Raw genomic sequence first — 14,756 nt, 5'->3', positions numbered from 1 at the left:
ATATATAATAATCCAATCAATAATGTTGACAAACCAAATCTAGTGCATAAACAAACTTTTTCCCCGGTAAATTCTTGTCTTTTCCTCATCATTTGTCTTTGGCTCAAACAGGTGCTCACTGATCGGAACTATAATGTGCTGCCTTCAAAACCATGGGAAACCTGAAAACGTTGTTGTCATGTCGGGGCATAACTCTCAACGTCATAATTTATGGTACTGTATGATGTGGATACATAATAGCGTCTTTATGAAAAACAGTCTAGATATAAATCTCAGTTTACTTTTTTTCTTTGCAAACGAGCACGTGTTCACTGTTTCACCCATGAACATGATACATGATATTATATAGCGTACGATTTCGAGCAACTCTTTCATCAGCACCTTATCAGAGAAGGACGTTCTTTATTAGCGCCTACGTGTTCTGGATCACTTGAACGCAGCATCAACCGGCTCTTTGCTGACGAGCCGTCGCTTGTGGAAACAGCTGGTAGTTTCTGCCAGCGAGCAACTCGTCTCGAAAGCTACATTTAGTGCGATGAAAGCACAAATTGGACTCGAAAGCGACTGACTCAGCCTCGACTTAACTCCCCGCTGGGGTTCTACCAGGGTTTGGGAGATGACATGTCTTAGTGTCGACTTGCTAGACACTTGTTAGCTAACCAAGTGAAGCGTTGGGCAGCTAACGCTAGCTAAGCTAATTTACGAGCACGCGTGGGGGTTTCCTGTCTGTGAGGTTGAAGCGATTACTTAATCTCAACATGACTCATATCCATTATAAATTTTCCTCCAAACTCAGCTACGCCACCGTGGTGTTTGACGGGCCGCACATCACGCTGACGGACCTGAAAGAGCGGATCATGGGCAGGGAGAAGCTGCGAGCCGGCGATTGCGACCTGCAGATCACCAATGCGCAAACCAAAGAAGGTAACGTGACATTGGCAGGTGTGTAAGTGTTGTTTTACTTGTTTATCGGATGTTTGACTGCTTGAAACCCGGTAAGAAAGCACGTGGTCCAGCGTTGCCTGCTATCTGGTGGTCGGGATCAGTGGTGCGTTTAGAATCCTCTGTTTTTGTTGGACCAAATGAAATGAGATATTTTGCATAGCATATGTTTGACGGTTTGATAGCAAAAGACAAGAAAAAAACTTAACAAGTGAAAGAATTTACTCATCATAAAATGTGTGCTGCATTTCTTTCTCTGATGCAATACATCAGTCGTGATTTTAACTTTGCAATAAAGTTTGCAAGCTTAATGCTACAATACATAATGTGAAATGCTATTGACAGGCTAATGAATAGCATCACTGTTGCAGTGCTAAGCAACGGATATTTGAACGCAAACGGTTGAGCAACACGTAGACGTGCAATAAATATTCACAACTACAGTATCCTCTGCAATGAACAGCTAATATTGCTGCCGCACTGAGGAGCTGAGACCGTTTCCATCTTTAATATATCTGTATTTATACATTATACTGCTCCCCAAAATGTTTGGATTAAGGCCGTTTTTTATTTGTATTTCTTTATTTCAAACTGAAACACTTGCTTATCAACTTTGTTTTTACAACCATTTTTGTCACTTGTTATTGTCACAAGCACACAATGTAAAAGAGAGAGAAAAAAAAGTTGAAGGCAGCATTTCTTTTTTTATTTCTCAGAGTATACAGACGAGGAGGGCCTCATCCCCAAAGGCTCTTCGGTGATTGTCAGGAGGGTCCCTAACATCAGAGTCTCTGTCAAGAAGACCCACAACACGTAAGTTTCAACAGTTCTGTCAAATACATGAAATTCCATTTTGCTTTTTAATCGCACTCATCTCTGGCCATGCAGGAGCATATGCTGCAAAAGCTTTCTGCTGATTGTGGACATTGCTTGTAATAAATATATGAAGGAAGTCTTGTAAGGAAACTCAACCTTGTTGTGTTCAGAGTGGAAGAGTAGTTAAAGACCTCAGTGGAACACCCTGGTAAATAATAATTTATGTAAGAGATTTCCCGTGTTAATATGTAACCAAGAGGAGGTGTTTTTTCCAAAAAGGAAAAAAAAAGTGACATGATGAAATGTTGCTCATCCAGAATGCTGACCAACGGGGTTATTCTTGGACAGTGTGCTCAAAATAACGAATACGTTGTATTTTTATGAGCACAAAGTGCTGCAACCATTTTAGTTAGGAACCTTATTATATAACACAGTGGTGTTTAATATTCTGCTGCGTATTGAAAATGGGGCCTGATGATCGAGGAAAATTATCCAACAAAGTGTTTTCAGTATAACATCTAATCATCAACTCTGGTAAACTTTTTTTTTTTTTTTCATTTTGTAGTGAGCGCTCAGCTGCCCATTGCCACTTTGCCTCCGGAGCCGTCAAAGCAGTACGTAACCAAATCACCACACACTTCCTGCCACATCGCCATTGAGCACCTAATCTAAGTAGTCAAATAAGCAGTTATTCTTGCAAGTAAAACCTTATGCAAATGTCAGGCAAATTTGACTCTGCGACATCATTTACATTTGGGAGGTAAAAGGTGCTTGCCTGAGAGGCTGAGATAGATCATGCCATCATTAATATTCAAACAGAAGACGGCAATTCCCAATTAATTGTTCATTCATTGTCATAAATTAATGTCAAACCTCAAATAGAGGCACCCTTATTTCCTTGCAGAACAAATATAACCTTTCTTCCCCTTTAGGTAACTTTCCATTTAATTTTACATTTAGGTAACTTCACAGTTAAGTTTACATGGCTGCAGTTTGTTACACTACACTTGACCGGTTTCGCATGTGAAATCACAGCAGCAGGAGAGTATGTACTGTCAGGTGTCAGATAGATAACCAAACATACAATGCCGTGTGGGTGTTGTTTGTAATCGAGAAACAGAAACATCCGCACGAGTAGCATACACAGCCTGAGATCTTAATAAAAATTAATACAATCTTAGACATACCGGGCCACTATATTGTCACGTTCGTATATTGTTCAGATTTTTGCTCATTAGTTTTGACATAAGCAGAATCTTAGACGCAGCTCTGATGATGAGACAGTGCCGTTTGACATTGCAAACTGCATTCACAATAAACAGCTTATTAAATGAGCACCTTGAATTTGGCTGGTCGATGTCTATGCATTGTATCAATTGCAAAATTAACTCCAATTAGTTCCACATACAGCTGCTCTGCATTCTTGATTTAAAAACAAAAATCAAAGGACACTTAAAGGAAAACTACTTTTCAACGATACGTCGCATTGCCATTGTATTCTGTAGACCAATCGACAGACAGCCGCATTTCTCGTTCCGGCCATATGCAAAGGCATCCTCTCAAATAAAATAAATGCCTAATGCCCACTGCAGTTGAGTAAATAACCACTATAAAAAAAAAAAACAAGTGGTATTTCCAAATGATTTGACATTGAAAAATAAACAGACAATTTTTGCTACAGGTAAAGATCCGGTCACTAGATGCGCTTCACTTCTTTCCACATTCTTTGTGCAAGAAGTTAATTTCAATAAAAAAGGGTGAGTAAAGCCCCTCACTGCTTTCAGGCTCATTCAGTACGAAGGCGTGCCAAGTTCAGCCTGGGCGGGCCAAACCTTATCAGGCCGGGGGTTATTGATGCCTGATAAAAACGGTTTCTTCACCATGCTGCATCATGGCGTCAGCTACTAGGCTCGCGTCCAAAGCCGCAAGTTAGTTTTGGATTAATATCCAACTCTGATACATTAAAAAAAGAAAAGAAAATCCATGTTTTAAAGGTAGCACTAATGGTTTGTATTGCCTCCCCACACAAAAAGAAGTTATTTTCCAAAAGCCTTTTGGCTTTAACAAAATAAAATACACGGGATCATGCCTTTCCTGTGTTGAAACAACAAACAGTTTTAAGCTTTTATTCCAGCCGACCAAGTAGTGGTTTGATGACTCTCTAATAATTTGAGAAAACAAATATAGTTCTAGTGTCATGTACTTTAGCCCATCATAATTCTATAAACGAACACGATATGCTTCATACAAAGCTTTTACTTGCTTACTGACCTGACTTGATTTTTCTCTCTGATTTCTCAGTAGGAGAAGTGTCTGCCTCTCTCCTTAGCATTGATCCCGTTGGGACTCGATAACGCTTGCTCTGTTTTTCTTCAAATAAAGGTTTTCTGATGAAGCTGCCCAATGTATTACGTGTTTGATTTCAATTGAGTGACTTCATGTTGTCAACTGTTTACAATTACCGTCAACCATTCTGGTAGTGTACAACCAGCCCATTTTCTGTTGAATGTTGATCGAAGACAAAAATTGTACTAATTCTGGAATATTTTTCAGACAATATTTCGGGTCATTTATTGAGCTTTCTTGGCAGTAAATTTTTTTAAATGACCTTAGTTCTTAGTAGCGCAAATGTGCTTTTTGTATGATAAGAACAAGCTTTTGTATGATAAGAACAAGCTAGCTTTTGCTAGGCTGTAAGTAAGTAAGTAAACTTACCGTTAAGTAATAGCAAACATTGCCTACAGCCTAGCAAAAGCTAGCTTGTTCTTATAATTGTTTGCTGATGGCTATTCTGGGCCGTCTTCTCTGCTTGTTTCAAGTTATTTTTGTGTTGGTGACGACTCAGCAAATACTCGCATCATGGACATTCAACTTTTAGGTGGAATACCATTGGACACCATTGTCCTGCTCTATTGTTGGATCACAAATCCCCACGCTTGTCACCCAGTATGTGAGCACGCTGACCGCTAAAGCCAAAAGTCAGCACTGACATGCTTTGTGCTCTCCTCTTCAATGACAGGAAAACTGTCAATCCACAATTGTGTGAAGACAATCATTACTAGCCGAGTAATGTTTTGCATAATTGTGGCAGCAGATTCGCTTATGCTTATTTTCAAAGGAGGCAAATGGACAATTTCATCATACATTTTAAAACTCAAATACGCACTCGCATCCAATTTAGGTAATTTAAATGCATTCAAATGCCGTCTAACAATGCTGTTCGAGAGGCATTCATATCAGAGCGTTTATTATTGTGGTTGTGGTTGTAGTTTGCAGTGGTCTCTAATATTTTGTTTACCTGAAATGAATACACAAGAGTCGAGATATTCTTACCAGTCACCTCTGTTCAACGTTTGTCAAAATGTATGGAAATGGCTTTTTGTCGTGACGTTTTGCTTTATTTTGATTTTCCATACATGTCTTGAGGCAAAAAAAAAAAAAAAAAAAAAGCGCAGTAATTGATGTGATCTAACCATAGACCTTTAAAGGAAATTCAAAAGCACCACAATTTGGACTTGTAGTTTTCAGGATAGCAGTGTGTGCAGTAGCAGGAGAAGTTCTGGCATGGGAAGACGACGGTAATGTTTTTTGCCCATAAAAATGTGTTTCACCACTAAACCAAGTGACCCCTCGGTGCCACGATTAAGCACATACTTGTGCCTCAGGATTTATCATGTGCATATGTGCTTTTATTCAGTGTGGAACGTTGAAAGTCTCTCACTCTGGGGATTTTCAGTGAAACTGATTTGTGTTCAATTCTAACAGATGGATGACCACAGTTCTTCCAAAACTCTGCCTTTATTCTCCAAGGTATGCTCAAATTCGCTCTGTATTTACCATGTCACCCACTTGTAGCTGGATCTTTTTTTTTTTTTTTTTTAAAGAAATGTGCCGTGGTCGTTTCTTTTGGGCACACAAAACTTTCCTCTCCGTGCAGATGGTGAACCTGGCAGCCGCTGATGTGTCAGAGGATGATAAGATCAAAGTGGTGATGAATCAGTCCGCATACGACCCCATGACGTAAGTGATGCTTCCGTTATGGTCTCGATTCGTCGGTATTCTTTCCTTCATGGTAATCCAATGGTTTACCTGCGTCAGTCTTTCGAGTTACAACAAAAAATTAGGTGGGGTGCTCCCTGCCAACTACACCTGTTTCCGCTGTGGAAACGCCGGACACCACATCAGAAAATGTCCATCCGCTGGGGTATGTAAGCAACACACTGGTCATAAATCAGTCCAAGCATTCACCCTGAGCTCTTACTCATAACTGTGATTTACCGACGACAGGATAAAAATTTCGATGCTCCTCCAAAGATAAAGAAAAGCACAGGCATTCCTCGCTCCTTCATGGTGGAGGTGGACGACCCCAACATCAGAGGAGCCATGCTGACTAATTGTGGACGTTTTGCAATTCCTGCCATCGATGCGTGAGTGTATCTGGTTAACTCCGTATCCAGGAGGCCAAGGCCAAGAGCAAATATGCCTCATTTATTTGATCACGTGCCCACAGCCAGGCGTATGCCGTGGGCAAGAAGGAGAAGCATCCCTTTTTGCACCAAGAAGAGAGTGAGCCAGAGGATGAAAACATCCCTGTGCCCGAAGAACTCCAATGTCTGATCTGCCGAGACCTTCTTGTGGATTCAGTGGTCATCCCGTGCTGTGGAAACAGTTACTGTGATGACTGTGAGTATGGGGGGGTGCACACACACTGAGTCTCACCCTGCTCGTCATATTTTGACCTGGACGTGTTTTTCCTATGGAATTTGTGTTTGTATATATCTCGTATTCTTCAGAGATTTGGGTTCATCACACAAACTGGTGCGGTCTTGAGCATGCAATAAGTTGCTACTTGCTAACCTGGCATTCATGTTCCCAAGTGTCACTCTGAAACCGTGAAAGGGTACTTAACGCCGTCCTCCAGCCATCCTTAATGACTGGGAACCTCGTAACATTGAACCGCGAAGCTGCGCTGTTATTCTTCTGCAGTCGGATACGTCCCATTGACATGCTACCTGTCAATCTCTTGTGTTCAGGTATTCGTACGACCTTGCTGGACTCAGAAGAACACATCTGTCCCACCTGTCACCAATCTGATGTATCTCCTGACACATTGATAGCTAATAAATTCCTCCGTCAGGTAAAGTAGCAGAGGGGGGCCGGTGAGATGAAATCATGAGTGGAAGGGTCTTTGTACGTATAAAGAGGGTGCAGTGGAACCTCCAAAGTTGAACGCACTCCGTTGCTGGTTGACTTCCAAGTTAACTCTCTCTCCCATCATCAAGTGAAGTAAATTTAGTTGGCGTTATATAACCTTTAACTTATAGCGCAAATGTTTTCATCAATATTTTAATGGGCACGGGTCATATAAATTTGCGAGAGGTTTGGAGGTTTCACTGCTGATTCATACTCACCTGATTGTTTGAATTGCTTTTCTTTCTCATTTCCTGTTGGTGTATCACGCAGGCTGTGAATAACTTTAAGAAAGAGAAAGGCTACACCAAAAGCCTGAAAGGGAAGTCTGCTGGCCCTCAGTCACTCACTGCAACGGCGACACCGAACCCCGTTCCTACTCCTTCAGCCACCCAACAAAAGAAGAGCCACCAGTCCACCCGCAACCAGCAGGTCACCATCTTCATGACATGTTTCATCTCGGAAGTAGCGCCGCTTAGGACTTGTGAACTACCTGCCGTCTGCCTCTCATCTTGTTTTTAATCTCTCCTGTAATCTTCTGTCGTCTCCTGTCTCGCAATGCATGCAGGCTGACGTTAACAAGTCTGGGGCTCATCCTGTTTCCGGCCTACAATCTTCGGTGTATGTATCCAAATTGTTGTTCATACTAATGGAACCTGTCGCCTGATAGAAGTTAATGTGTTCACTGGTAACAGCTTAAGAGCTCTTGCTCTGGTGCCAAAAAGCACTTGTCTTTTCCATTTGGTTTGATATGTTTTATACAATCATGCATTGCCTACCTTAAATATTTGTACTTGGCACAGATCTTTATACAAAGGCTTCTTTGTGTTGTTTTTGCTGAGACCATAAACACGTTATATTTGTGGGTTATTTTGTCACTCAGAGGGAGAAAGTGATGAATACTGTATTCATCTTACGATGTCTTCTTTTTACACAGTGAAGCTCCAGAAAAAACACAAGATGATTCAGTGGCTGTTACGCCTCCTGTGTTCTTGAACAAAGACCCCACGGCTGTTCAAACAAAGCCAATGACAATGGTGAGGACGCGCACACACATTCTTCAAATGGTGGGTGCCCAAAAAATTTGAAAATCGAGGGCAAGTACATTCATTTCAATCATTTCTTTCAAAAAATGTTTCTTGCAAAAAATAACAATAATAATCCAGTGTTTCACAAAATTAGAAAACTTAATGTGACCAACAAAAACGGATCTTAACTTAAACACAGAAATGTCGACGTTTTGACGTGGTGTATTCAAGTAATCTGCTCTCGTGCTTTTGCAAATCGGCTGTTCACACTCAAGTGTTCTTCTTCCGCAAGTAGAAAAGCAAGCAGCTGGTCGCAGTGTCGACTCTGCGATGCGGAAAAGGAAACAGCCGAGCACTGGCAGAAACGGGTGCACATTAGCTTGGCGAGAGTCAACCAATAGTTCACCTTTGACCCAGCAGTATGTGGTCGAGGATGCGGGCTGACTCACTACATGTGACCCTAAAACGAGATATAACTGTGGCAAGCTCTCATAATGTCTACAATTTTTAATCCTTGAGTAATTTTGATGAAAGCGTCCCATAGACATGTCAAGACGCCTGGGGACTGTTTAAAGTTGTGGGGAAAAAAAAAAAGTATATTGCCTCTCCTTTTGAAATTTACTCTTTGGCTTCCGATCAGGTTCACAATGACCCAGTGCAGAAAACATCCTTAGGTAAGGAAGGCTTTAAACTGGACTGCTCAGTACAAGCAAGTAGCAGAAGTGCAGGTAGAGTTCCTTTGTGTTTACTAATATGACCATGGTTGTTGTTCTTTCTCCCTCAACTCAAAGGTCAAACGCCAACCAACATGCACAGGTCAGCCAAGTTTGTGTGTACAGTTGTGCTCGTCAGTTGTAAATCTTTGCCGTATAATTTGTCCAACTCTGCGGTCAGGTTGACTCCATCCACAGTTTTCACTACTCATGTATCTTTCCCACAGTTCCTCCTCGTCCTCCGTTTGTCCCGCAGCAGTTACGAGTGAATTCCAGCCCCTCCCTCCTTCCTCATCCTCCGTTCCACCTGCTCCTCCGCCTCTCTTCTTCAGCCACCATTTCCACTCATTCCCTCCGGGTCAGCAGTATCTCAGTCACCCGCCAGGACCCCCAGTGGGCCTGCCTAATTGGACTCAAACAAACCCTCAGGGTCCCTCCATACCTCCCCTCATTCCCTCTTCCTCCCCCTCCATCCGTCCTCTCGCCCAGAGGGAATGGTTCAGCCATCACGGACACAGGAGGGAAAGGTGAAAAACATGTTTATAAAGCACGCACTTGATAAACATCCAAATGGCTTAATTTTCATTCATTTGCGTGTAACTGCGTCCTTCAGGTCTCCTGAGACACGATCCACCTACAGACGCTCCTCTCGTTCCAAGTCCAAATCATCTCGCTCTTCAAGCAGGTCGAGCCGATCCCGCTCGAAATCCCATGGCCGATCAAGGTATCGCTTTTCCAAAGAGAGGTTTTGTTTTTTGGGGTTTCATTACTGCTACAAAGAATTTAAAATGATTGTATTTTTATACACATGGAATTTTATCGTATTATGAAAGTGGCCATCATGTTGTACAACATGTACATGACCTTAGTATCCTAATTGTTTTGTTGAACTCTTAAGGTACATTAAATATCTAACCGGTGGGATACACTGCGGTCACCTTTAGCTAAGGCGCGTCTCGTTCTTTTTCCTCTTTAAAGTATCACGTTGTTTGCCATCGCTTATAATCACTTTTTATGTTATCTTATCTTTTCTTTATACGTTTTTCATCATGGACAACAATAAGTATGCGTTTCTATTCTTCCTCAGGTCACCATACTCCCGCCACAGAGTCCCACACAGCCACACCAATCCCTCACGCTGCTACAGCTACGGTTACAAGAGGTCCCATTCGCCCACGCCATCCTCATCATCTTCACCCCGAGATGGTTCTCGTTCAACGTCGCAATCGGATCACCGCAAAAAACGGCATCACAGCAAAAAGTCCTCTCAGAACAGCTGCAAATCCAGGAGACGAGTGGAACACTCGCCGGCTTCTTCCAGAAATGAGAAGGGCCACTCCGGGCCGTGCGGTGCCAGTGAACCGACAAGCAGCCAGGAGACGGATACGGATTACTACCAGCAATGGAAAAGACAATACAAAGAGTGGTACGACAAGTATTTCAGCAGTTACGTTAGCCACTACCACCAACTGCCGCCTCCCCCGAATCCACTGTGGGCGGACCGAGCAGAAGACCACTCGAGCCGGACGTTAAACTCGTTCAACCACCTGCAATATCCGCGCAGCCCTTCGACACACCGCCATTCCCCTCCGTCTCAGTCATCCAGCGATAGTCGCTCCAGTCACTCGCAATCTTCCAGCGAGGGTCACTCCCCTCCGCCTCGATCTTCGAGTGACTGCAGCTCTCCTCTACCCCACTCGCCCGGTGACACCCGCTCGTCACCGTCCGAGAACGCCGCACCTCACTGGGGGAGCACCGAAAAGGACAGCCAAGAGCAGGGAGCGACCGCAAAGTCAGAAGAACTCCCTGCCCTCAAACCTGAGCATGAAAGAAAGATCAAATACGACAAAGTAGTGCCTGAAGACCACACTCGTTCCCTTGATGCTGCACCTGCAACAAGCAAGAAGGACAAAAGGAGGAATCATAAGACTTGCGGTGACTCAATCCCGGACAGCGATGCTTTGGAAGCCGTCCAAATTCCACTCAAACCGAATCAAAAGGAGAAAGAAAGACAACGGAAGCCAGAAAGTGAGAATAAATGTGAAAGAGGCAAAGATTCAACGTCTCGGCGGCAGGAGGGGGAGAGGCCTCCGAAGGTCAAGCCCAGGGAAAAGGCTCACAGAGGGGTTAAAGACACACAGCCCGAAGTCGACAAAGCGACTAAATCCGAGAGAAAGGAGAAAGGAGTGGGCGAGGAGAAAAAGAAAGAAAAAAGTCCCATCGTACCACCTGAAAATAGGCACATGCACCCCGATCTTGAAATCCCCGAGGTTGAATGTCCTCAGCCTGTTGACAAAGAAAAGCAACAAGAGCAGAAGAAAGAGGAAAAGAAACCACTTCCTCCGAGAGTAAAAAACATCTGGGAGGAAGGCATGAACGTGAAACCACAGAAGAAGATTAGCATCAACATCAAACTGGATGGCAAGAAGCCTGAAGAGAAAACCGAAAAACAGGAGTGGTCTTGTTCAGAAAGGAGTGATGCGAACGAAGATGGTGAGAAGGTAAAGGTAGAAGCTCTGCATTCAGAAAAGCAGCAGGCAACTGGGCCTCATGACCTTTGTGCAGCCGAAGAGGAAGACGGGACAAAATCCCAAAACGGGGCCGAGAGACAGAATCTAAAGGAGACTGAGGAAAATGAAAGCGCGAGAATTGACGACGGACGAAAAGAGATGAGGGATGTGAAGGTGGATGAGAGAGTGACCAATAATAATGGAGAAAAAGAGAGGAAGAGTTCGAAGGAGAATGGAGAGGATGAGCGCGTGACAAAAGATGACAGAGGAAAAGAAAGGAGGATCGGGAAGGAGATTGAGGAGAATGACAGCGGGACAAATGTCGAGCGAGGACTCGAACAAGACAAGTCAGTTGCTCCTCCTGTTGAAGAGAAGACGGCTGACGAGGCAAATGGCGCAGAGCCGCCCGAAGAGTCAAAGCCAGAAGAAGAGCTGATGGTGGGAGTCAAGATGAAGACGAGAACTGATGAAGACGCCGACTCTGTGATGATGTCATCTTCCAGTGAGAACATCACAGCGGAGCCTGACAAGTGAGGAATCCATATTTTGCCCGCCCGCCTTTTATCTTCATCACATCATGGCGTATTAAAATTGAATCAGAACTTCAATTCTAGATCAATGATCTTTTTAAATCCAAAACTAGTATTCTTAGAGTGCCGTTCTTAGCGCACGTCACCTCACTGTGCGACTGAAAGGAGAATTACACTTCGACTGATCCTGATTCCTGAATGTATTCTCTTGCTTTTATGCTGCTCTTATACTTTGGAACACAGCAGCACTTTCATAGAGGACCACGGGGGAGGTGAGGAGCCTCTGGAGAGCAGAATCGAGGGCACAACATCCCCACGGGAAGAGAAACACGGTGAACACGACACGCCTGAGCTCATGCAGGTGTGTGACTCTTAACGTCTATTTGCCGTTAACGTTGACATTGTACAGTGCAAAAAAATCACCTCGCCGCGCATGAGCTTTGTCCATGTCATATTTTGTTTGTAGTATGGCCTCGGTGTGTACTGCTTACGTGCGCCTCTTCACATCTCTGACGCGTGGAGCCAGTTAACAAATGATTGAGTCACAGCTGCTCTTCTCTTTTTTTTTTTAGGTCCCTTTCTTCGAATTACAGAACCCCGAAGAGACAGAACAAGAACAAGTGTCGCCTCCAACACCAGGGATGCCAGGCCACAGGGAAGCTCGGGGAGACGCTGAGCAAGAGAGTCAAAGGTCAGTTGAGATGCAGACGGATGATGAAAACACCGAGAGAAACTCTTGTCTGGCTCTCTCTAGTGGCCAATACACAAGTGACAGCGGGGACACTGAGATGGAGGGAAAGATGGGATCTGACAGGCCGCGAGATGATGAGAGAGAATGGAAAGGTGAAGGGGAGGAGAAAGAAAGCCACCAGGCAAAAGAAGATGCAGAAACAGAGCTGCCAATCCCACCCAAAATCCAACTCCGCTTAACATCTCATCATGCCGACAGCGGGGCCAAAGAACAGGAAGACGACATTGATGCAAGCAGCCATCTAGTCCATCACAGCGAGTGTAAAAAAACGATAAATGTGATACCCGATGTAAAATCTAAAAGCACAGAGGAGGCTTCCGGCCACATTTATGAGATGGAGGGACGGACGGGAGCTGACTGGCCAATAGATTATGAGACAAACTGGGAAGGTGAGGAGGGGAAGAAAGAAAAAGATCTGCCACAAATCCAACCCTCCTTGACCTCTCATCATGCTGAAGGGAAGTACATGGAACAGGAAGTCAGCGTAGATGCAAGCAAGGAAAGCCATCTCGTTGATCACAGTGACTGGAAAAAACAGATCAATGTCATACCCGATGTCAAATCCAAAAGCACAAAGGTGGATTACGCCCACAACCCGCAGCACCACAACCGTGACAATGTGGAAAGTAAGTCCAAGCACAGAAATAGTCCTCCGCCTTCCCTCGTTCACCTCTCTGGAAGGCTGCAAGGACCCCCAGAGTCTAGCGGGTCTACCCTGGCACGAAAGCCGTCCGACGAGCCCCCGGTTAACTCGGTGTCCAACGACCACCGTGAAGCCAAGCCCCGAGCATCCCCCCTCTCCAAACACTCAGACGCTCCCGCTGTCAAGGCGAGACCCATGAGCAGAGAGGAGCTGTGGAAAAGGTACAAGCTGGAGAAACAGTTAAAAGAAAGCCAGCAAGACCGAGCGGGGAGAGAAGCGAGCCGTCATCCCGGGAGGCGGGCAGAAGCCGAGCGAGTCGGAGGAGAGAAGCCCTCCGGTCACGACAGCTACAGCGGCATCGTGAAGAAGAGTGAGCATGAAAGGAGGCCAAAGAAGCACAAGAAGGGCAAACCACACGGAGACGCAGACCCAGAAGAACTCGAGAGGAAACTCAAAAAGTCCAAGAAGAAACATGAGGGTTCTCAATGAAGAGGAATGCTTCTTTTGCCCTCCTTTTTTTTTTTCCATCTTTAAATACAGTGCTTGTCTGGATTTGGTTCTTTTTTTTTTTTTTTTTTCATGTTAGAATTGGATGAGAGTCATCCAAGAATGAAAACGAGTGAAATGTGAAAGAAAAGCACTTTATTCTTTAGATGGAGCTGAAAATCAAGCCAGGAAATGTTACATTTCAAAAAAAAAAAAAAAAAATCATTTGACTGCCACATTTGCAGTGCACCAAGAATTGTGCCGGGTGACATTTGTGGTTCACGTCTCGCGATAATTTATTATTGATTCAACCTCTGTTGCCTGTTGGTGTAAATCTCATTTCAAAAGGCATGCTGCTTATAGGTTACAAGAAAAATTTGTTTCTCCTGTTTTGTAGGAAATAAAAAAAAATGTTGCTGACTGTTGGCAAAGTTTATTTTCTTTCCATTATCTTAAATATCTCTGACAGAATCAATCCAAACTGCAGAATTGTTGGCAGATATATCAGTGTGTGTTTTGTCCCACTCACATGATGTCAGCCATCCCCACGGCCGTTGGTGTGAGCGAGATGACAAATTTCTGTTGTCGTCCGTGCTGGCTGAGCGTGCGTTCTGTTTAATTAGCGTGACCGTGCGAAGACTGAAGGGTCATTAAAATGTGGATAAGAGTGGCTATTATGTAAATTGCCTTGTTGCCTTGTCATCACAACAAAAGCATGGCCATCGTCCTGACACATGCCACCATTTTTTTTTCCATGCCCGATCATCATGCAAATCATGGATGATTTTAAAAATATTGTTATGGTCAATTTCAATTTTATTTTTTTTTTAAATAGTGCAGGGTAGTCTCAGGTCGCAAATAAGAAGTCTTAAACTTGGTGGAAGTGGCCTAAAATCTTTCTCTTGTTGCCCCAGCAAGCATTCCAACCATGCTGCCCTGCAACAAAACCAAAATGTTCATGATAAAAATGATTTATGCCACATGAAAGTTTGAAATGTTAAGGATGATGGACGTGTCTGTTTGCCTGCCTGCATGTACCCGATGTCTGTGTGTGGGCAAAGTGTAAGTCTATGCTCTCATGAATAAGTTATGCAGGCATCGAACACACACACATGCACACAATTAATAGTGGGCAACTATTGTAGAA

General features: G+C 43.8%; 1 protein-coding gene across 2 annotated transcripts; it reads left to right on the top strand.

Moving 5' to 3' along the window:
• The first annotated feature begins 429 nt into the window (after positions 1-429).
• On the top strand, positions 430-14,034 carry LOC109514912 (E3 ubiquitin-protein ligase RBBP6-like). Of its 2 annotated transcripts, none has more exons than XM_019868371.1 (19): positions 430-924; positions 1,659-1,755; positions 2,324-2,372; positions 5,524-5,568; positions 5,696-5,778; positions 5,857-5,962; positions 6,046-6,185; positions 6,269-6,441; positions 6,792-6,895; positions 7,222-7,380; positions 7,517-7,569; positions 7,886-7,985; positions 8,617-8,650; positions 8,768-8,792; positions 8,917-9,216; positions 9,303-9,413; positions 9,777-11,729; positions 11,976-12,090; positions 12,302-14,034. In XM_019868371.1, the coding sequence occupies exons 1-19, from the start codon at positions 759-761 to the stop codon at positions 13,610-13,612; spliced, it is 5,124 nt and encodes a 1,707-aa protein (XP_019723930.1). In that variant the 5' UTR covers positions 430-758; the 3' UTR covers positions 13,613-14,034. The 2 variants fall into 2 exon arrangements, with proteins under 2 accessions (XP_019723930.1, XP_019723929.1); XM_019868370.1 differs by having other exon boundaries at positions 11,973-12,090.
• The last annotated feature ends 722 nt before the right edge of the window (positions 14,035-14,756 follow it).

This window comes from Hippocampus comes, unplaced genomic scaffold (genome assembly GCF_001891065.2).
Source record: "Hippocampus comes isolate QL1 unplaced genomic scaffold, H_comes_QL1_v1.1 scaffold314, whole genome shotgun sequence".
NCBI classification, from domain to species: Eukaryota; Metazoa; Chordata; class Actinopteri; order Syngnathiformes; family Syngnathidae; genus Hippocampus; species Hippocampus comes.
This window is presented reverse-complemented; position numbering and strand designations above follow the sequence as displayed.

Bases quoted from the DNA above. Each gene is read 5' to 3' on its own strand.
- LOC109514912 (XM_019868370.1), top strand. From the start codon at position 759: ATGACTCATATCCATTATAAATTTTCCTCCAAACTCAGCTACGCCACC. The intron at 1,756-2,323 runs GTAAGTTTCAAC...TTCATTTTGTAG, and splicing joins GTCAAGAAGACCCACAACAC to TGAGCGCTCAGCTGCCCATT. The intron at 7,381-7,516 runs GTCACCATCTTC...CAATGCATGCAG, and splicing joins AGTCCACCCGCAACCAGCAG to GCTGACGTTAACAAGTCTGG.